Source organism: Somniosus microcephalus, chromosome 1, assembly GCF_052327205.1.
Source record: "Somniosus microcephalus isolate GS21.2 chromosome 1, FLI_Smic_1.0, whole genome shotgun sequence".
In the NCBI taxonomy this organism is placed as follows: domain Eukaryota; kingdom Metazoa; phylum Chordata; class Chondrichthyes; order Squaliformes; family Somniosidae; genus Somniosus; species Somniosus microcephalus.
The window spans coordinates 180,109,126-180,131,183 of record NC_140987.1 but is presented as its reverse complement, the minus strand read 5'-3'; the positions used below and the strand labels follow the sequence as shown (position 1 = coordinate 180,131,183).

Sequence of the window (22,058 nt, the reverse complement as noted above, 5' to 3'; positions counted from 1 at the left end):
TGATGAAACAAAAAAAGAGGGTATATGATGCATGTCAGGTGAATTCTTCAAGGGAGAACCAGACCAAATACAATAAGTTGAGAGGGGATGTGAAGATGAAAATAAGATTGGCAAAGAGAGAATATGAGAGTAGAATGGCGGTTAACATAAAAGGGAACCCAAAAATCTTCTACTGGCATGTAAACAGTAAGTGGGTAGTAAGAGGGGGGTTGGGGCCTATTAGGGACAAAGAAGGTGATATATGCTTAGAGGCACAGGGCAAGGCTAGAATAGTCCATGAGTACTTTGTATCGGTGTTTACTAAGGAGGTGGATGCTGACAAAATATCGGTAGAAGTGGAAAAGGTAGAAGCAATGGAAGGGGTGAAAATTGATAGAGAGGATGTACTAGAAAGGCTGGGTATGCTTAGAGTGGACAAGTCGCCTGGTCCAGATGGCTTACATCCCAGGTTGCTAAGGGAATTGGGGGAGGAGATAGCGGAAGGTCTTGACATAATTTTCCAATCTTCCCTAGATACGTAAGAGGTGCCTGAGGATTGGAAAGTGGCAAATGTGACATCATTGTTCAAAAAAGCGTGTAAGGACAATCCTAGTAACTACAGGCTGGTCAGTTTAACATCAGTGGTGGGTAAACATAGAAACATAGAAGATAGGAGCAGGAGTAGGCCATTCGGCCCCTCGAGCCTGCTCCACCATTTAATGAGATCATGGCTGATCATCCAAATTAAGAACCCTGTCCCTGCTTTCTCCCCATATCCCTTGTTTCCTTTAGTCTCAAGAAATATATGCAACTCCTTCTTGAATATATTTAATGAATTGGCTTCAACTGCTCTGTGTGGCAGAGAATTCCACAGGTTCACCACTCTCTGGGTGAAGAAATTCCTCCTCATCTCAGTCCTAAATGGCTTACCCATTATCCTTAGACTGTGACCCCTGGTTCTGGACTCCCCCGCCATCGGGAACATCCTTCCTGCATCTAGTCTGTCTAGTCCTGTTAGAATTTTATAAGTTTCAATGAGATCCCCTCTCATTCTTCTAAACTCTAGCAAATATAAGCCTAATCGACCCAGTCTCTCCTCATACGTCATTCCTGCCATCCCAGGTATCAGTCTGGTGAATCTTTGCTGCACTCTCTCCATGGCAAGAACATCCTTCCTCAGATAAGGCGGCCAAAACTGCACACAATAGTCAAGGTGTGGTCTCACCAAGGCCCTGTACAACTGCAGCAAGACATCCTTGCTCCTGTACTCAAATCCTCTTGCTATGAAAGCCAACATACCATTTGCCTTCTTAAGTTTTAGAAACAATAATCAAGGAAAAAATGAACAGGCATTTGGAGAGGTTTAAGCTAATTAAGGAGAGCCAACCATGGGTTTGTAAAAGGCAGATCATGTTTGACTAATCTAATTGAATTTTTGATGAAGTAACAGGGAGGATTGATGAAGGGAGTGCAATGGATGTTGTCTACATGGATTTTCAGAAGGCGTTTGAAAAAGTACCACATAAAAGGCTGGTTAACAAAATTGAGACCCATGGAATAGGTTGGTCAGTGGCAGCTTGGATAAGGAATTGGCTTAAGGACAGAAAACAGCGAGTTGTGGTAAATGGCTGTTTTTCAGACTGGAGGATGGTAGACAGTGGTGTTCCCCAAGGGTCAGTGCTGGGGCCACTGCTTTTTTTGATATATAGAAATGACCTGGATATTAGAATACCGAGTAGAATTTCTAAATTTGCCGATGACGCCAAACTTGGGGGTGTGGCAAACAGTGATGATGATACCAATCGACTGCAACAGGACATAGAAAGGCTAGCAGAATGGGCAGACAAGTGGCAGATGGAATTTAATACAGAGAAGTGTGAGGTGATGCATTTTGGCAGAAGGAACAGGGAGAGTCAGTATACACTTAATGGCACAGTTTTAAAGAGTGTGTAGGGACAGAGGGACCTGGGAGTTAATGGGCTTAGGTCCCTGAAGGTGGCAGGACTATTGAGAGAGTGGTTAATAAAGCATATGGGGGGAGAAATCAGTTGTTAGCGCCAGCCGTTAGCACCTTAAGAGGGCGATAAGTGGGGCACGAAGCGGCTAGCGCCCGGACGCGGCGAGACCTGCGCCGCTCGCGAAATTGAGCGGACATTTAGCGGCGGCGCAAAACCGCAACGCCCGCTCAGCGGCGCGCGCAGATCCTTACGTTATTTCATGGTGCAACACCCTTGGTGCGCCCCGAACCGGAACTTTAGTGGCGCCCCCCTTCTTTCCACCTGGCGCTCCCAGCAACTGGTTGAAAATAAACTTACCTTTTTTAAAAGTATTTTAAAATTATAACTGGGTGAAAAAAAAAATATTCTTTTACTTTTTTAAACTCTTATGCAGGTAAAAGCAGGCCTTATGCATGCTTTTACCAGGCGTAAGATTTTTAAAGGTTTTCAGCGGGCGGTGGTTGTGCAGAAAGCAGAACTCTCCACCTGCAGAGGCCCTTCTCCAGGGCAGGTGGAGGGTCTGTCAAGAGAATTCTTGACAGATTGGAAGTGCTGGTTTTCAGCGCATGCACTTCGCATGCCTGAAACCGGCACTTGTGAGGCCCCTACAGGTGTGTACACAGTTGGGGTCGGAAAATATGGGCCAATGTTTTCAAGGGGAGACTGGATAGGCACTTGAGGGAAATAAACTTGCAGGGCTATGGGGATAGAGCAGGGGAATGGGACTGACTGGATTGATCTATAGAGAGCTGGCACGGACTCGATGGGCCGAATGTCCTCTTTCTGTGCCATAATGACTCTATAACTCTATGGGGGCGATTTTGTGAAAGAGGGCGTGTTGGAGGCGGGACTGCTGCTTGGCGGGTCGATGTCCCGCCTCCATCGATTTGTGGCCAACCCACGCTATTTTCCCTTGATTGATCTTGTTAAGCCCGCCCAGCAGGCTTAGCAGGTCAATTAAGGGAAGGACGATCGCAGAGAACGTCAACGTATGATGTTTTTGACAGATGAATTGTCATCGTTTGACAGCTCTGTGAAGCTGTCAAACAGTGACATTCTCTGCAGTTTGATGAGGCCTTGAATTCAAGACCTCATCAAACTTGTTTTGTTTACAGAAATGAGATGGTTGTTGCATCTGAGAATGCAATGGCCATCTCTCATCTGCAACACGGAGGTGCGAGACTCTCCGCATACAAACCGACTGAAGCCTGCAGGAAGAAACAAAGGTAAGTACACTTTTACTAACACTTTGCACTTACCTCAGATACTCACCTCTACACTCTTTGCACCCATCACTTACCCTCACAACACACTTTTGCACCCCCCCGACCCCCGCAGACCCAGTACTCGCCTCGCTGACCTGGCGGGTTTTGGAGCCTTCGGGAAGCCCGCACTTGTGTGGGCAAAAAGGGGTTAATCTTATTTTCTGCCTGTTAACTACCTGTTAACAGGCAGTTAATAGGCTTTAATCCCATCCCGCCTCCAAGGAGACGGGACCCAGCGCAGGACGGCTACCCGCCTCCTAGGAAGATGGTATGGAGGCGGGTTGGAGGCAGGTTGGGCACCCGCCCCCAAATTCTGCAATTTTCCCGGCAGGCCCGCCTCCATACCTGCCTCCCCAGAGCTGGCAAAATCGGCCACCATGACTTTATATATTGGCCTTGGAGGTGGTATAGTACAGATTCAGGGTTAAATTATGAGGACAGGTTGCATAAACTTGGTTTGTGTTTCCTTGAGTTTAGCTGGTTGGAGGGGTGACCTAATCAAGGTATTTAAAATGATAAAGGGATTTGATAGGGTAGGTACAGAGAAACTATTTCCTCTGGTGCGGGAATCTAGAACAAGGGGGCATAATCTTAGAGTTAGGCCATTTAGGAGTCAGATTTGGTAGCGCTTTTTCACACAAAGGGTAGTGAAAATCTGGAACTCTCTCCTCCGAAAGGCTGTGGATGCATGGGTCAATTGGAGCTTTCAAGACTGAGATTGGTTAATTGTAACCTCCAGGATGTTGATGGTGGGGGACTTGGTTATGGTGCTGCCGTTGTAGGTCGGGGGAAATAGTGGCCTCTTCTTGTCGGAGATGGTTATTGCCTGGAACTTATGTGGCATGAGTGTGACCTGCCTTTTGTCAGCCTTTGTGTGGATACCATCAGCAAACAGACCCACCTTATGTCAGAAGGAAGGTCTTTGAGGAAGCAGCTGAAAATGGTTGGGCCGAGGACACTGCCCCAAGGTAGTCCTGCAGCGATGTTCAGGGGCTGTGATGATACCCTTCAACAACCACAACCATCTTATTTTGAGTTAAGTATGACTCCAGCCACTGGAGGGTTTTTCGATTAATTAAAATTGACCTCAACTTTTCTAGGGCTTTATAATACCATATTTGGTTTTACTCCAAGGCCATCTACTCTCATCTCTCCTCTGGCATTAAGTAGGTTCAAGTCCCACTCCAGAGACCTGAGCACAAAAATCTAGGCTGACACTGCAGTGCAGTACTGAGGGAGTGCTGCACTGTTGGAGGTGCCGTCTTTCGGGTGAAACGTTAAACCAAGGCCCCGTCTGCTCTCTCAGGTGGACGTAAAAGATTCTACGGCACTATTTCGAAGAGCAGGGGAGTTATCCCTGGTGTCCTAGCCAATATTTATCCCTCAATCAACATCACTAAAAGAGATTATCTTGTGTTGACTGCTAAACAAAGGTTAAGGGCCTGCAAAACTAATTTAAATTTTGTGCAGTGTGACATTTGTCCATTTTAATAAAAATTAAACATTTTAAGAAACTTTCTAAAACAAAATGTTTTAATTTTTTTTTATTTGTTTATCTTTATTTCAGGTTTGCCTTTTCCCCATGTGAGAGCCCCAATCCTTGTTTTGCTCTCTTTCATTTTTAAAAAGTTAAAATTGTAAGAGCTTACCCACTTCCTTCTTCGTGTTTGTAAGAATTCTGCATTTTGACTGGCTGCTTAGACAGCTTGTTAATGTCACAGCAACCCACACAAGGGGATCCCCACTAACCTCCGTTGGTTTGAATTAAATATCGGAAAATCCGAAGTTCTTGACACAGAGATCGCGAGATCCTTGTGCAAAGTGCACTTCAGGGCCAGCGGCAAATGCTTCGCCGCTGACCGCAAATTCCGGGCCATTATCAAATCAAAGTATTAGATGAAAATAAGGACACAATGTATGATTTTAAAATGGAGACTGAATAACATCTGCACACACCGGTCCGATTATGTTCTACTCTCTAACCCCACTTCACCTGAAGACTACACTGGGTCTTGACTCCCTGGGGTAGAAATTGGACCTTGTTGTGCTCATTTTCTGGTGCGAAATGGGGGGCAAAAGTCCAATTTTGCAGAGATTTGCCCTTCACCCCAAGAATGGCTGAGATATGTCTGGTACTATATTGGCTCGAGCGATATTCAGGCGTCCCTGGCAGCCACATGAAACAGGAGTTAGGTCCCTTGCATATACTAATCAATGCTTTTTTAAGGACCCCTCAGTGAAATTGCTCGGTGCTAAAATTGTAGTCGGCGAGTCTGCACCACTCAGTTTTTTGGTTCCTTTTACAATTTAACCACAGATCCTTAATGTGATTGCTGGAGGCCGCCACCAAAAACATACGTTTCTTTTTTAAACTTAGCTGAATGCGAAGCCAGGAGGAGCAGGAGAGCTCTTCCCAGCACTGCTGTGGGTCACTGCAGGCCCCGCTTGCCCCCGCCCATCCTCCCGCCACCTCCGCCAGGGCCTACCTGAGGGCCACTGCCAGCGTGGTAGCCTGCCCAAATTGGAGCTCCGGCGATCTGCCTCTGGATGCCTGACAGGCACCCGCAACTTGCCGGAAATATTAAGATGAGGCCTGAGGCCCAATTTCAGACGAGCCTCAAGCTTCTGTCTTCTGGCACGCATTTCGAGTGTGTTGCCCATTCCCCACCTGAATAAGGGCCTAAACCAATTTCTAAACCCCTGTGTGCAATGCCACAGGAAAATGACTGCTCTTCTGTATTTGGCTTGATTTTCTTTTGTATATTTATCCCTAGATTTGTCACGTGCATCTTTTTAATTAAAATTTCTCTACTCACCCAGGGAACTCCAGTTTTTTGCTGCCCTTCCTCTACTTATTGTGGAAAGGAATCTGGTATTATTATAAATCTATGGACAAAATGTTCTATCAAGGCACTTACTGTGGACATGTTAAAGTACCAATAATCTGAGTTCCACTTTATTAGCAATTAGGCAGCAGTGTATGTTTATTGGCCACCTCCTTTAGCAAGTCATTTTGTTCTATATTTGCCATTGGAACAGCCTATTTGGTGTGCATGCTACCCCTGGCAACAGGAGTGTCACTTTGACATCAGTAGCAAACTGCAAACATAAATGGCTATAAAATACTTTCACAAAGTTTTCAGCAATCACACAGAACATTCTGCTGAATTCTGAGAATCTGCAAACTAAAATGGAACGCTATCTCATTAAATAACTAACTGGCAACACCCACCAAGTAATCTGAGCATGAGAAACTGGACACCAAGGGCATATGATTTGTATTCAGGATTCACAGACCTGTGGGGGGAAAAGAAAAAAAAAACAATTAACATCTACTAGACATCACAGTCCAGACAACAGACCGCCTCCGAGTGCTAACCTTGTCCCCGTGTAAAATCTGCATTCACATGGTGGCAATCTGGAGCCTGCTGTACTGCAAGACTCTCAGACCCTTACCTAACTAATTATCTTTGTGCATTATATCCTGTCAGAGAGCTGCCAGCATATTGCTAGCAGCACCCATTTCAAGCAAATAACAACCAAAAGAAACAATTAACTTACAGACGATATCAGTTTTCTGCTGGGGAAAAGAGAGAGACCACATTGCCCTGTTACATTGCAGGAGAAGCTTCTTCTACCTGGCACGGTGGAACGTGCATAGTTTACACTGTGTGATGAAATATTCCATTCATCACTCATTGGTATTCTCTGCCTGTGACTGTGGTTGGTTTCAGTTTCATTTCCCTTACCTCAGTTCCGTTTCCTCACCATTGTATTGTACTGTGTGTAGGGCTCCGCCCATACCTGGCCCCTATGTAAGCTGGCCCAGCCTGCATCACATTCAGTACGGCAGACCTCTGGATGGAAGATACCTCTCCTCTGTGTGTTACCTTCTAAGTCAATAAAAGCCTTGTTTTGTTTCGCTAACATCGAGTCTCGGATTTATTGAGGCACATCACACTGCACGTGAGATTGCACAGCATTGGCAGCAGTAGAAATATAACCGCGTAGATTGTTTCAGTTCGTTAAAAGTTGTAATTTCTCCACAAGTTGTTTCTTGAAATAACGCTGCAGGATATTAGTGTACAAACCCTTAATATGTTCATCCAAAATTCATCTTTACGATATTTTAGTTGCTGCGTTAACCAGTTCATTCCAAGGCCCAAGTTGATTAGAGAGGTTCACCGGAGAGCTTTGGTTACTTGAAAAAATCAACTCGAAATAAATGAACTAAGACTAGAGTGAGTTCCTGTTGAGATAAATTTTATCTGTAGATTTGCCTTCTGCTGCATAATGTTTGTGTGTATATGAGACTCTTAGAGACACAAGTTAATAATGAAACTGCACAGAAGCTGCAAGTTGTAGAGGTTGGATCTTTCACTCACTGCCATTTGGAACACCCTATACTATTGGTTTTAACTTGCTTCCTCAAGTTATGTATTGTGCAGCTTACCTATATATTAGCTAAACTGGACGCAACATTCCTAGAACATTCTTAAAGCAATATTACAAGATACAAGACATTAGACTGCCATAAAACAAACTCACCCACCTGATCAGAATCATTACTGATGGAGTCTGTGCCATTGCACCTATCAGACTTCCAACACAAACAACTGCAAAGAATGCTGGGAAAGCATGTTCACAATTTGTCCTGGGACATTGTCCTGACACAGCTGTCGCATTCTGGGCGAATTCAGTGTTGATACAGGCACAGCTGGTAAGATTCTAAGAAAGAAGAGCATGTTATAAAGGAATGTTAAATAATAAACATTGTCAAAACTAAAAAAAGTACCTAAAAACTAAAAAAGTATCCATGCATGGCGCCAAGAAAAATTACAGGGAACATTGAAATGCTTCCAAAGCTAGAGCTCCCTGGATGCCTAATAGAGATTAAAATTAAATAGATAAAGGAGGCTTATGATAAAGTTTGGGTGCATAATTCAGTACAGAACTAAGCTGAATACAAAAAGTACAGGGGAAAACTGAAAAAGGAAATAAGAGGGGCAAAGAGAGTGTATGAGAACAGATTAGTGGGTAACATAAAAGTGAATCTAAAAGTCTTTTATAAACATATAAATAGTACAAGGTTAGTCAAAGGAAGGGTGGGGCCAAGTAGGGACCAAAAAGGAGATCTTGCGGAGCCAGAGGGCGTAGCTGAGGTATTAAATGAGTACTTTGCATCTGTCTTCACTAAAGAAGAGGATGCTGCCAATGTCACAGTAAAGGAGGAGGCAGTAGAGAAATTGGAGAGGATACAAATAAATAACGAGGAGGTACCAAAATGATTGGCAGCTCTCAAAATGGAAAAGTTTCCCGGTCCGGATAGGATGCATTCTAGGTTGCTGAGGGAAATAAGGATGAGAATTACGGAGGTTCTGATCACAATCTTCCAATTCTGATTGGATATGGGAGTGGTGCCAGAGGATGAGAGGATTGCAAATGTTACACCCCTGTTCAATAAAGGGGGGGGAGAGATAAACCAGGCAACTACAGGCCAGTCAGCTTAATGGCCTAGAAATTCATCTCGGGTGGTGACACAAACCGGGCGGTATCGGATCGGCTGCCCATTAGACACAACGCCTGATATTCAGTCTATTGCAGACAATGGAACTGAATATCAGGTGCTGCGTATAACAGCCGGTCGATCCGATACCGCCCGGTTCACACCACCACCCAAGGTGAATTCCTAGGCCATTGGTGGAGAAACTTTTAGAGATATTAATCTGGGATGGATTTGTTAAAGGCAAATCATGTTTGACTAACTTGATCGAGTTCTTTGATGAAGTAATGGAGAGGGTTGATGAGGGTAGTACAGCTGATGTTGTGTACATGGACTTTCAAAAGGCGTCTTATAAATTATCAAATAATAGACATATTAGCAAAATTGATGCCCAAGGGATTAAAGAGGCAGTGACTGCATGGATACAACATTGGCTAAGTGACAGAAAGCAGAGATTAATGGTGAACGGTTGTTTTTCAGACTGGAAGGAAGTGTGCTGGTGTCCCCCAGGGGTCAGTATTAGGACCACTGCTCTTTTTGATATATATTAATGACCTGGACTTGGGTATAAAAGGCACAATTTCAAAGTTTGCAGATGACACAAAACTCAGAAATATAGTAAACAGTGAGGAGGATACTAACAGACACTTGGCAGATAAAATTTAATGCAGAGAAGTGTGACATGATTCACTGCGGTTGGAAGAATGAGGAGAGGCAATATAAACTAAATGGTACAATTTTAAAGGAGGTGCAGGAACAGGGCCCTGGCGCCGTACATACACAAGTCTTTGAAGGTGGCAGGACAAGTTGGTAAGACTGTTAAAAAGGCAGACGGGACCTTAGCTTTATAAACAGAGACAGAGTACAAAAGCAAGGAAGTCATACTAAACCTGTATAAAACACTGGTTAGGCCCCAGCTGGAGAATTACATCCAGTTCTGGGAACCACACTTTAAGAAGGATGTCAAGGCCCTAGAGAGGGTGCAGAGGAGATTTACTAGAATGGTACCCAGGATGAAAGACTTCAGTTATGCGGAGAGACTAGAGAAACTGGGGCTGTTCTCCTTAGTACAGAGAAGGTTACGGGGAGATTTGACAGAGATGTTCAAAATCATGAAGGGTTTTGATAGAGTAAGTAAGAAGAAACTGTTTCTAGTGGCAGAAAGAAACTCGGCAATGAGTTGTTATGATCGGGAATGCACTGCCTGAAAGGGTGGTGGAAGCAGATTCAATAATAACTTTCAAAAGGGAATTGGATAAATACTTGAAGTGGAAAAATTTGCATGGCTATGGGGAATGAGCAGAGGAGTGGGACTAATTGGGTAGCTCTTTCAAAGAGCAGGCACAGGCATGTTGGGTCGAATGGCCTCCTCTGTGCAGTATCACGATGATTCTACAATCAACTTTCGGCTTTAATTTGTTGGCTCATGTGATGGGGGGCAGGGGGGACATTGTCAGTTTACTGAGCAATGCTTTAATATTTCTGGTTTTGGATAAAATGGAAATGGACTCTTTATTTTGCTGAATATGAAAAATATGCCCTCTGTTCTATCACTAGATACTATTCGTTCAAAAGCACCAGACCTCCAGATTACGTACAAGCCTTTGGTGCCAAGTTGAAATGCTCAGATCGCCATGAGAATCACGACCCACAGCAGCCCAGGGGAGAGGCCGGTGTCCCTGTACTAAGTCCATTTTATGTGGCGTTTTCCTATACACATAGATACAGGTAACTGAACCCTGTAAATCCAACAGTTTCATTAAAAAAATATCTCCAGGCATTGTTATTCATTTTTGAGAATTGCTGAATCTGTAAGTTGAGAGGTTAGTGAGCAACTCCACCACCGGTAGGTTTACTATTGCAATCATGGCCGGGTAGAGTAATGGCACATTTAACTGCTGTAGATGGAAATTGTTTCTTTATGTGTTTGACCTCAGGGCTCTGAAAGCCAACCCGTTTAAAGTTATACAAAAACAACAGTCAATGCCTTCAGGAGAGATGGGGAGAAGACCGAAACAAATACATTGCAATTGTATTTTCATTTTCTGGCTGTGATGTTGGGGGAAGCTCCAGAAAGGTCAGCAATTCATAAACCGACGTCTTGCCAAGAAGCTCTTCATTATGCAGTGGAACCTTCCTCCTGTGATCATTCTGGGGCCTCACTGCATTGGCTATATTTCACAAAAGTGGATAAATCCCCAGGCCCGGAAGAAATGTATCCCAGGCTGTTAAGCAAAGCAAAAGAGGAAATAGCAGAGGCCCTGACCACCATTTTCCAATCCTCTCTGGCTTCAGGTGTGATGGCGGAGGACTGCTAATGTGGTACCCTTGTTTAAAAAGGGGGAAAAGGATAGATCGAGTAATTACAGGCCAGTCAGCCTAACCTCGGTGGTGGGAAAATTATTGGAAAGTATTCTGAAGGACAGGATAAATCTTCATTTAGAAAGACACCGATTAATCAAGGATAGTCAGCACGGATTTGTTAAGGGAAGGTCGTGTCTGACAAACTTGATTGAACTTTTTGAGGAGGTAACAAGGAGGGTAGATGAGGGTAGTGCGTTTGATGGAGTGTATATGGACTTTAGCAAGGTTTTTGATAAGGTTCCACATGGCAGACTGGTTACGAAGTTAAAAGTCCATGGGATCCAGGGCAAAGTGTAAAATTGGATTCAAAACTGGCTCGGCAGAAGGAAGCAGAGGGTAATGGTTAATGGGTGTTTTTGTGACTGGAAGGCTGTTTCCAGTGAGGTTCCGCAGGGCTCAGTACTAGGTCCCTTGCTTTTTGTGGTATATATCAATGATCTAGACTTGAATATAGGGGGTATGATTAAGAAGTTTTCAGTAGATTCTAAAATCGGCTGTGTGGTTGATACTGAAGAAGGAAGATATCAATAAATTGGTCAGGTGGGCAGAACAGTGGCAAATGGAATTCAATCTGGAGAAGTGTGAGGTAATGCATTTGGGGAGGGCTAACAAGGAAAGGGAATACACATTAAATGGTAGGACACTGAGTAGTGTAGAGGAACAAAGGGACCTTGGAGTGCATGTCCACAGGTCCCTGAAGGTAGCAGGCCAGGTAGATAAGGTGGTTAAGAAGGCACACGGAATGCTTGCCTTCATTAGCCGTGGCATATAATACAAGAGCAGGGGGGGTTATGCTTCAACTGTATAAAACACTAGTTAGGCCTCAGCTAGAGTACTGCGTGCACTAGAGCGGGTACAGAGCAGATTTACAAGGATGTTGCCGGGAGTAAATAATCTTAGCTATGAGGAAAGACCGGATAGGCTGGGTTTGTTTTCCTTGGAACAGAGGAGGCTGAGGGGAGACCTTATTGAGGTGTATAAAATTATGAGGGGCCTAGATAAAGTGGATAGAAAGGACCTATTTCTCTTAGCAGAGGGGTCAAAAACCAGGGGGCACAGATTTAAAGTAATTGGGGGAAGGTTTAGAGGGGATTTGAGGGGAAATTTCTTCACCCAGAGGGTTGTGGGGGTCTGGAACTCACTGCCTGAAAGGATGGTAGAGGCAGGAACCCTAACCACATTTAAAAAGTACTTGGATGTGCACTTGGGATGCTCTAACCTGCAGGGCTACGGACTTAGAGCTGGGAAGTGGGATTAGGCTGGATAGCTTTTTGTTGGCTGGCACGGACATGATGGGCCGAACTGCCCTCCCTCTGTGCTGTAACTTTCTATGATTCTATGAAATGGCTGTTAAATGCAGTATCCTCAAGCTGCTCGGTTAGTTCCTGACAGGAGTCCTGCCTTCGCCACGAGAGTTGGGAATGAGTGTTCTCCCACTCAGCTCCTCCCAGTTACCCCCTGTTGCCTCACCTACACATGGTAATCCAGCCCTCCCTGTTAACTCCAGCCTTCCAGCATTTTGACCCAGCGAAGATGAAGGAACGGTGATATATTTCCATGTCTGGATAGTGTGTAACTTGGAGTGAAACTTGGAGGTGGTGGTGTTCCCATGCGCCTGCTGCCCTTGTCCTTCTAGGTGGTAGAGGTCATGGGTTTGGGACAACATACTGGTCCTCAAGTGTTACGTTGGGTCCCTTCCGAATTTGGGCAACAGCAACTACCAGCAAAGGGGGTTCCAACCCCTGGCTCCACTCCTTTGGTGACATTGGCCTTATAAGAGGCAGGCAGAGGTTCTGTCCCTTACAAGACCATCGGTAACTCCTGCAGTCAGCAGGGATCAGACAGAACCAGGTTCCTGCCTTTTTACAGTAGGTTCCAGGAGTCTGGCAGAATCCTTGAGTAAATTTGTGGCTATTATCTCAAAATTTATTCATTCAATTTAGGGGAAAAAACTGTCAGAGAATTTACAAACGGAACCATCCACTCTCATCACATGAATTCATTCTAAAGTCTGATAACAACAACAAATTAACTGATATGATTGAAAAGGTTGAAAAATATCCTATCAGCAGAAAGTCACACCAGATAGATCTTCCAATAAACAAATGCAATGATAATCCCATAAAATATATTTCGTTGATTTTCACGAACACAAAGCTGGGTGGTTTCTAAGTAGATGCTCTGCATGATATTTTGGTGGTGTGATCCTGGAATTCCGTGTCATTTATGCTTATGTAGTGCCCTCTAGTGGCAAGGGCTCAATCACATTGTCATGAGACTTTCATATATGTACACTGTCCAGACGGGGTTATAAGATACTTGACAAGACTAGGAACCCTAGCTAATTTTCTTCCACCTAGCCCTGTACAACAACAACAACAACAACTTGCATTTATACTGCACCTTTAATGTATAGACCATCCCAGCATGCATCACAGAGGTCTAAGGAAAATAGACGCCAAGCCGGGAAGAGTGACGTTACAAGAGATAACCAAAATCTTGGTCAAAGATTTCAAGAAGATTTTTAATGGAAAGAAAGGTGGAGAGGTTTAGGGATGATCTCCAGAGTGTAGGATTGGTACAGCGGAAGGTTCTGCTGCCAATGGAGGGATAAAGGGAGGGAGAGATGCACAAAAGACAAGAGTCAGAGGAAAGGAGTGTGTAGGGAGGTACAAGGCTGGAGCAGACTGCAGAGATAGGGTGGAGCAAGGCCATGGAAGGATTTAAAATGAGGACAAGTATTTTAAATTTAATGCCTTGGGGAACTACAATCCAATATAGGTCAGTAAGATTGGTTAACGGACAGAAAACAGAGAATAGGAATAAACGGGTCACTTTCAGGATGGCAGGGCATAACTAGTGGTGGGCCGCAAGGATCCGTGCGTGGGCCTCTTAATTCGGTTTCTGTTTTTTCCTTTTTCATTCTGCTCTATTTCCTTTACAGCTCTCCTCTTTCCGACATTACTATTCCTACAGTTTCCTACATTACACCTGTGATTACACTTCAAAAGTACCTCATTGGCTGCGAGATGCTTTGGGACGTCCTGAGGTGGTGAAGAGTACTGTATAAATGAAAGCTCTTTCTTTCTTTCTCTGGTATTGCTGCAGCTGTCCAACATGTTGCATAGACACTATCGACATTAGTCAGACATTGCTGGGAAGCTGTTCCACTGCCAGACGTGTGGCAGGGCGGGACTTCCGTCCGCCTCTTGAAAAGGACGCCGACCCTGTCCCAAATCCTTGGGTCATTTTCATATTTGGGATAGACGGTGTGTGTCTGTGTGGTGGAGCTACAGAGCTGCCAGAAAATCAGAGCAGCTCCCTGCCACTTTGATTGGGTGGAGGGGTGGGGGGGGGGGGGGGGGCGCGGACATTTAGAGGCTTTTAATGGACTGAAGAGTGCCCTGAAAAAAAAATCTTCTTTCCTTGCAGCTAAGCCAGGATCTGCAGTCTGTAATTACCTTTGCTGTCCAACATTTCCAGGGCTATTCAAAGGCCCAGCACAGATCCACCAAGAGTTGTGTGCTGTCAGAATTCTTGGAGTAGCCCAGGAATGACCTCCCATCTTCCACCCTCCATAAACTTGAGCTCATCCAGAACTCTGCTGCCCGTATCTTAAATCGCAACAAGTCCCGTTCACCCATCACCCCTGTGCTCGCTGACCTACAATGGCTCCCAGCCTGGCAATGCCTCAATTTTAAAATTCTCATCCTTGTTTTCAAATCCTTCATGGCCTTGCCCCTTCCTACCTCTGTTAGCTCCTCCAGCCTTACAACTCTCCTCCAATTCTGGCCTCTTGTGCATCCCCGATTTTATTTGCTCCACCATTGGTGGCCATGCTTTCAACTGCCTAGGCCCTAAACTCTGGAATTACCTCCCTCTCCGCCTCTCCCCCTCTCTCTCCTCCAATAAGACGCTCGTTAAAACCTACCTAATATCTCCTTACATGGCTCGGTGTCAAATTTTGTTTGGTAACGCTCCTGTGAAGCACCTTGTGACATTTTACTATGTTAAAGTACTATATAAATGCAAGTTGTTGTTGTTGTATGCCCCAGAGGCTGCACAGCAAATATAGGGAATGGGCTTAATAAGTGCCCGTCACCTCGCCCCCTCACCCCCCCTCCCCTCCCCGCCCCCCCATGGGGATGTTTTGGTGGAGTCTAAATATGGCAGAAATCCAGTGGACCCAAGTAGGTGCAGCTCCTAAATCCCGCCTTCCCCAACCCAGGATTTGCCTGCCTCATTCTTTAGTATCATTTAGGAAAACAGTTGGAAACAAACAGGACATTCCAGTAAAATAACTCTTAACTGATAGACAGGAGGAAATTTTCTGAAAAAGGGCCGATTATTCAAATGCAACAAACCACTTCCTACCATGATGAGATGATGGAAGTATAGCAGACCAGAGAAAGAGAATTTCAATGTTTAAACTGAAAATACTTAACAAATTTGAAAAATATTTCACTAAAGTACGTATACGTTGTCCTAAAAGTTGATTAATTTCAGTGGAAGGTGCTTGAATGTAAAATAATAATTGACTGCAAATTGTGCAGAGAAGCAGCTGACACAATATTTATAAATATGCTGTCTCCTATAACAAAAACAGACATTTCTGTCTTTTTCACATACAAAAAGAAAATTTAGAGCTAAAATGGAGACTATCCGCATTCACTAAGTTGCAAAATTAAAACAGGTGCTCTGGGTGTAGATAAATAGATAACTGATTAAAGGACTTCATTTCATCCCATTGATGATTTAGAACCAGATCTAGAGATCTTAATGTGTATAGTTAGACAGACAGGAATGATTGGTTAGCATCTGGTCGGCACAGATGGCTTTGTGTTCTGTGACTGCTATGTTATTAGAGAAAACCACTGTAAAGTGTGATATAAGATTGATGTTATTGTTTTGGGCTAAGACAATATTGTTGCTTTGATGCCAAATAGCCTGAACAATTCTGGTTTCACATCAAAGGAAGGGTTGTCCTTATAATCCAGGGACCCTCTTGTGGTCTTCAGTCTTCTATTAGTCCAGTCTGTTTTGAGGCACTAAAGCATGGCGGAGAAGCACTACTGGCGCGAATTCATTAACTCATTTCTCTTATCTGGAAGGAGGAGAGCATGCCAGGGGATCTCAGAGACACCATAATTGTGACCATCTTCAAGCATGGTGACAAGTCCGATTGCGGTAATTACAGAGGAGTTTCCCTGCTGTCTGCCACAGGGAAAGTCATCGCAAGAATCCTCCTCAATCGCCTTCTCCCAGTGGCTGAAGAGCTCCTCCCAGAGTCGCAATGCGGATTCCGCCCACTAAGGGGCACAATGGACATGAACTTCACCGCACGTCAATTACAAGAGAAATGCAGGGAACAGCACCAACCGCTGTACATGACCTTCTTTGATTTCAAAAAGGCTTTCGACACTGTCAACCGTGAGGGATTATGGAGTGTTCATAGCGAGAGGGTTTGAGTACAAGAACAAGGATGTCTTGCTGCAGTTGTACAGGGCCTTGGTGAGACCACATCTTGAGTATTGTGTGCAGTTTTGGTCGCCTTATCTGAGGAAGGATATTCTTGCCATGGAAGGAGTTCAGCGAAGATTCACCAGGCTGATACCTGGGATGGCAGGAATGACGTATGAGGAGAGATTGGGTCGATTGGACTTGTACTCGCTGGAGTTTAGAAGAATGAGAGGGGATCTCATTGAAACTTATAAAATTCTGGCAGGACTGGACAGACTAGATACAGGGAGGATGTTCCCGATGGTTGGGGAATCCAGAACCAGTCTAAGGATACGGGGTAGGCCTTTTAGGACAGAAATGAGGAGGAATTTCTTCACCCAGAGAGTGGTGAACCTGTGGAATTCTCTACCACAGAAGGCAGTAGAGGCCAATTCATTAAATATATTCAAGAAGGAGTTGGATATATTTCTTAAGGCTAAAGGGATCAAAGGTTATGGGGAGAAAGCAGGGACCGGTACTGAACTTGGATGATCAGCCATGATCGCATTGAATGGCGGAGCAGGCCAGAGGGGCCGAATGGCCTACTCCTGCTCCTATCTTCTATGTTTCTATGTTTCTATGTCCTCCTCAAATTCGGCTGCCCTCAAAAGTTTGTCACCATCCTCTGCCTGCTTCACGACGACATGCAAGCCATGATCCTGACCAATGGTTCCACCACAGACCCAATTTGCGTAGGAACCGGGGTCAAGCAAGGCTGTGTCATCACACCAACGCTCTTCTCGATCTTCCTTGCTGCAATGCTCCATCTCACCCTCAGTAAGCTCCCCACTGGAGTGGAGCTAATTTACAGGACAAACAGGAAACTGTTCAACCTCCATTGCCTCCAGTCCAGATCCAAGATTGTCCCATCCTCTGTCGTCGAATTACAGTATGCAGATGACGCTTGCGTCTGCGCTTACTCGGAGGTCAAACTCCAAACTGTAGTGTCCGTGTGTTGATAAAGACACTGATGACAGGAGTTGGTTCATAGGTATTTACTAAGCAAAGTCTGGGGGGGGTTTCTAAAGGATATACACAATACACAGGCTTATATAGCCCAAGTGGCAATTAACGGCATTACGCACACCTGGGGCTCTTAAAGGCACATACACAACAATTCCTCCCCTTTTAGCTAACCAGTACATCATATTTTAAGTAACTATTAATTACATGTTATATGCAAAATAATATACATTGCTGTAATTAATTAATTATAATTTAGTCTCTCAGGAGGCTTCCTGACTCGGTCCGGATAACGCCTCGGGGGTGTAGTAGTTTCTGGTGGTGTAGTAGGTTCTTCTGGCAAGGCTGACTCGGCTTGAATGCCAGTGTCGGGTTCCAGTATCACCGGATCGGAGATAGATATGGGTATCTCTACTTCATCGTTAGATGTATAGAGTGGTGGTGTAGGTTGTCCCTTTTCGGATGACTTTATGATTTGGTCAGCATGGCGCCTTATTATGCTTTCTCCGATGTCCACGGTATACATCAGTGGTCCTAGTCGTGTGCAGATTGTTCCAGGCTGCCATTTCTCGGTACGGTAGTCCCGGGCCAAAACTTGTTGACCTATCTGGAAGGTTCTAGTTGGCCTTTCATTCATGCCTTGAAACTGCCGGTTCTCCACGTCCCTTCTGATGTTGGGCTTGACCAAATCCAGCCGGCATCTTAGGTTTCTATTGAAGAACATCATGGCGGGAGTTTGGTTGGTAACCATATGTGTTGCATTCCTGTATGCGAATAAGAAGTTATCCACCTTGTGCTGAAGTTTTATGTCTTCATTACCCATGGCCTTTATGGCCTTCTTGAAGGTCTGGACAAACCTTTCAGCCAATCCATTGGTGGCGGGATGGTATGGGGCGGACGTGTAGTGCTTAACCCCATTGTTTTTTAAGAACTTTCTGAATTCTTCGGACACAAATTGCGGTCCATTATCAGAACAGATCTGTTCTGGTAGCCCATTCCTGGCAAATATGGTCCTTAATACTGTGATGGTTTTTTCCGTGGTGGTGGAGGACATCTTTATTACCTCCGGCCACTTGGAGTGTGCATCAACCGCGATTAACAACATTGAGTCCATAAATGGACCAGCAAAGTCGATGTGTACCCCTTGCCAGGGAGATGAGGGCCACTCCCATGGATGTAGAGGGGCTTGTGGTGGAGCGTTTTGGACCTTCTGGCATCCTAGGCAGCTCTTGGTCATTTCTTCGATGTCTCCATCGATACCTGGCCACCATACAAACGCCCTGGCTAGGTTCTTCATTTTCACTCCACCCAGATGCCCTTCGTGAAGCTCCTTTAGCACTTTATCCTGGAGTTTGGGTGGAATCACCACTCTGGATCCACACATCAAGGTTCCTCGGCACACTGACAGCTGTTCTCTTCTTTGCGAGAATGCTGGCAACAGTGGTTCGCCATGTGCTGGCCATCCCTTCACTGTTAAATCGTAGACCCGTGAGAGAGTCGGGTCATTTCTTGTCTCCCTTTCAATGGCAGAATTTGTCACTAGTAGACATTCCACTATGGTAGAGTGGAATATCTCTACTGGGTCTACTGTAGGTGCTTCTTCTATCGTTGGCAACAGTAGGCGCGATAAACCGTCAGCATTCCCATGCTGTTTTGACCCTTTGTATTCTATGTTTTATTGGTGTGCCCCTAGAAAAAGGGACCACCTCTGTAGCCTTTGTGCTGTCATAATGGGAACACCTTTTTTAGGGTTGAATATGGAGATGAGGGGTTGATGGTCAGTCAACAAGGTAAATTTTTGTCCGTGTAGGTAATGGTTGAATTTCTTTACTCCCCATACCAGACTGAGTGCTTCCCTGTCGATTTGGGCATAGTTACGCTCAGCTGAGTTCAATGAGCGTGACGCAAAAGCTATCGGCCGTTCCGAGCCATCAGGGAATTTATGCGATAATACTGCTCCTATGCCGTAAGGGGATGCATCGCAAGCCAGTCTGATTGGCAGTGATGGGTTGTAATGAGCCAAAACTTCTTTGGATGTGATTAAGTCTTTGCATTTATGGAAGGCATTTTTGCAGTCTTCATTCCATTTCCAAATTACTCCTGTTTGTAGCAGTTCATTAAGAGGGTGTAGAAGAGTTGATAAGTTCGGTAAAAATTTATGATAGTAATTTATTAATCCCAGGAAAGACCTTAATTGTGAAACATTTTCAGGTGCTGGGGCTTTTATGACTGCCTCAATTTTTTCAGGTGACTTATGCAACCCTTCCTTATTTATTATGTGGCCACAATATGATATTTGATTTTGGAAAAATTCGCACTTGGGGCGATTTGCTCGTAGGCCCCGTTCTCTCAGCCTAGTGAGCACCTGCTCTAAATTGGCAAGGTGCTCGTTGTCGTTTTCTCCTGTTACAAGGATGTCGTCTAGGTAGCATTGAGTCCCCGGAATCCCTTGGAGGTCTTGCTCCATAGCTCTTTGCCAGATAGCTGGAGCAGATGCTACTCCGAAAACCAGTCGATTGTACTGGTACAGACCTTTGTGTGTATTTATCGTGAGATATTTTTTTAGAGGCCTCTTCAACCTCCATCTGTAGGTATGCCTGCGCCAAGTCAATTTTGGTGAAACGTTTCCCTCCGGATAGTGAGGCGAAAATATCTTCTATCCTCGGAAGAGGATACTGTACCGTGTGAAGGATCGGGTTTACAGTCACCTTGAAGTCTCCATTGATGCGAATTTTTCACTGTTCTTCAGATCCATCACCCTTCAATGCTTTCTTCATGACTGGGACGATGGGTGTTGCCCACTCGCTCCAATCTATTTTAGATAATACGCCTGCCTTTCCAAATTCTCCAGCTCTGCCTCGACTGCTGGACGAATTGCGTATGGCACCGGTCTTGCCTTAAAAAACTTGGGAATTGCTGCATCTTCCACTTTTATTGAGGCGGTGATGCCTTTCAAGGTTCCTAGTTTCTCTTGAAACACTTCCTTGGCGTTGGCCAAGATGTCTTTTAATCGTTCAGGCATGGCGTCATCATCATTTTTTTTCTTACTGGTCACCATCAGTGCCTGAATGGAGTGCCAGTCTAAACGTATTTTCCTGATCCATTCACGTCCCAACAGCGGTGGACCACCATCTTGTAGAACGTATAAATACAACTTCTGTATTTCCTTGCCGTTGTATACAACGGGCACCCTTATTTTTCCTTTGGGGTATACTTTCTGCCCCGTATATGTTTTCAAGATAATGGATGTGTCTTTTAAAGGTATATGCGGAAATAGCCGCTCGTAATCCCGCCGATTTATGACGGTCAGAGCTGATCCTGTATCTAGCTCCATTTTAACTGGGGACCCTGCTATTGTGAGGGTAACCCAAATGGTCTGGTAATCTTCTTTGGCAATTACATTATGTAATTTGAGAGAGCTTAGTCTCTTGTTCCCGGAGTCGCTATCGCTCTTCTGGTCTTCGGAGCTACTGTCCGTCATCATTTGTACCTTTCTGTGCTTTTCCTTATTGATTCTTTTCCCGTTAGTGGATTTTTTATTTTCAGATCGGCACACACGTGGAATGTGTCCCATCTTTCCGCATAGCCTGCATGCTTTTTCCTTGAACCAGCAGTCCCTCTGGTCATGGGTAGATCTGCCGCAGCGATAACATCTCTCGAAACCCCGTGTCATTTCATGGGTGCCGAAGTCCTGTGGCCTTTGCTGTATCTTTGCAGCTCCTATTGCACTGAAAGCCTTGTCCAGTGTTAAATCTTTCTCAGAAGATACCTTTTTTTGTGTTTCTACACTTAGAGGATCGCAGATGAATTTGTCTCGCAGAGAATCTGCCAGTCCTGCCTCGAATTGGCAGTGTAGGGGATCAACAATCTCCTCAAAACTCTTGTCCATCGGTTCGGCTGGAGTGATTAAGTTTCGTAACAGCTTGTATGTCTTTGCGCCCATTAGATCCAGAAGCACTGAAGCTTTTTTTTTCATCTTCTATTCCATTTGCGGTGCAATATACCTCCACTCTTTCCACATATGTGGTCCAATCCTCTATCTCGTTATCAAAAACATCAATATTGCCAAAATTAGGCTCTCTTTCACTATCAAAAGCATCAATATTGTCAGACTTAGGCATTTCAGCAAAGATATGGTGCTTCCCGCACTTTTTTTTCTTTTCTGTAGCAAAGATATGGCGCTTCCTGCGCTTTCCCGCCGCTGCTGCCGATAACAACGCTGTTTACTGCGGTTTCCGTTCTCTTTATTTTATGTTTTTTAATTTACTGTTGGAGACTCATTCCCGACGGAGGTCTAAACGCTGACCTGCTTGCCGCGCCGGCCGTCTCCCGAGTGCTCCCTCCCAGTCCGTTATTGCTTGCCTCCGATTTCGCTGCCTGTCTCAGCTGTAGAGCCTGCCGCTGGAGCCCCAGCCTGACGCCCAGGAAGGATTAGCGCAGTACCTGCCACCAGCTTGGCCAGCTGGTGAAACCACAGCTTTTCTCACT

The 22,058-nt window shown here is 44.8% G+C and overlaps 1 protein-coding gene across 2 annotated transcripts in view; it reads right to left on the bottom strand.

Moving 5' to 3' along the window:
• Nucleotides 1-22,058, bottom strand: part of LOC147124488 (solute carrier organic anion transporter family member 3A1-like) — a 503,248-nt gene that overhangs the window by 10,607 nt on the left and 470,583 nt on the right. For both annotated transcript variants that reach the window (XM_085987799.1, XM_085987789.1), the window contains exons 8-9: nucleotides 7,794-7,969; nucleotides 6,474-6,538 (exon numbers count right to left, since the gene is read on the bottom strand). In XM_085987799.1, the coding sequence (XP_085843925.1) occupies nucleotides 6,474-6,538; nucleotides 7,794-7,969 (241 nt within the window). The remainder of the gene's footprint in view (nucleotides 1-6,473; nucleotides 6,539-7,793; nucleotides 7,970-22,058) is intronic.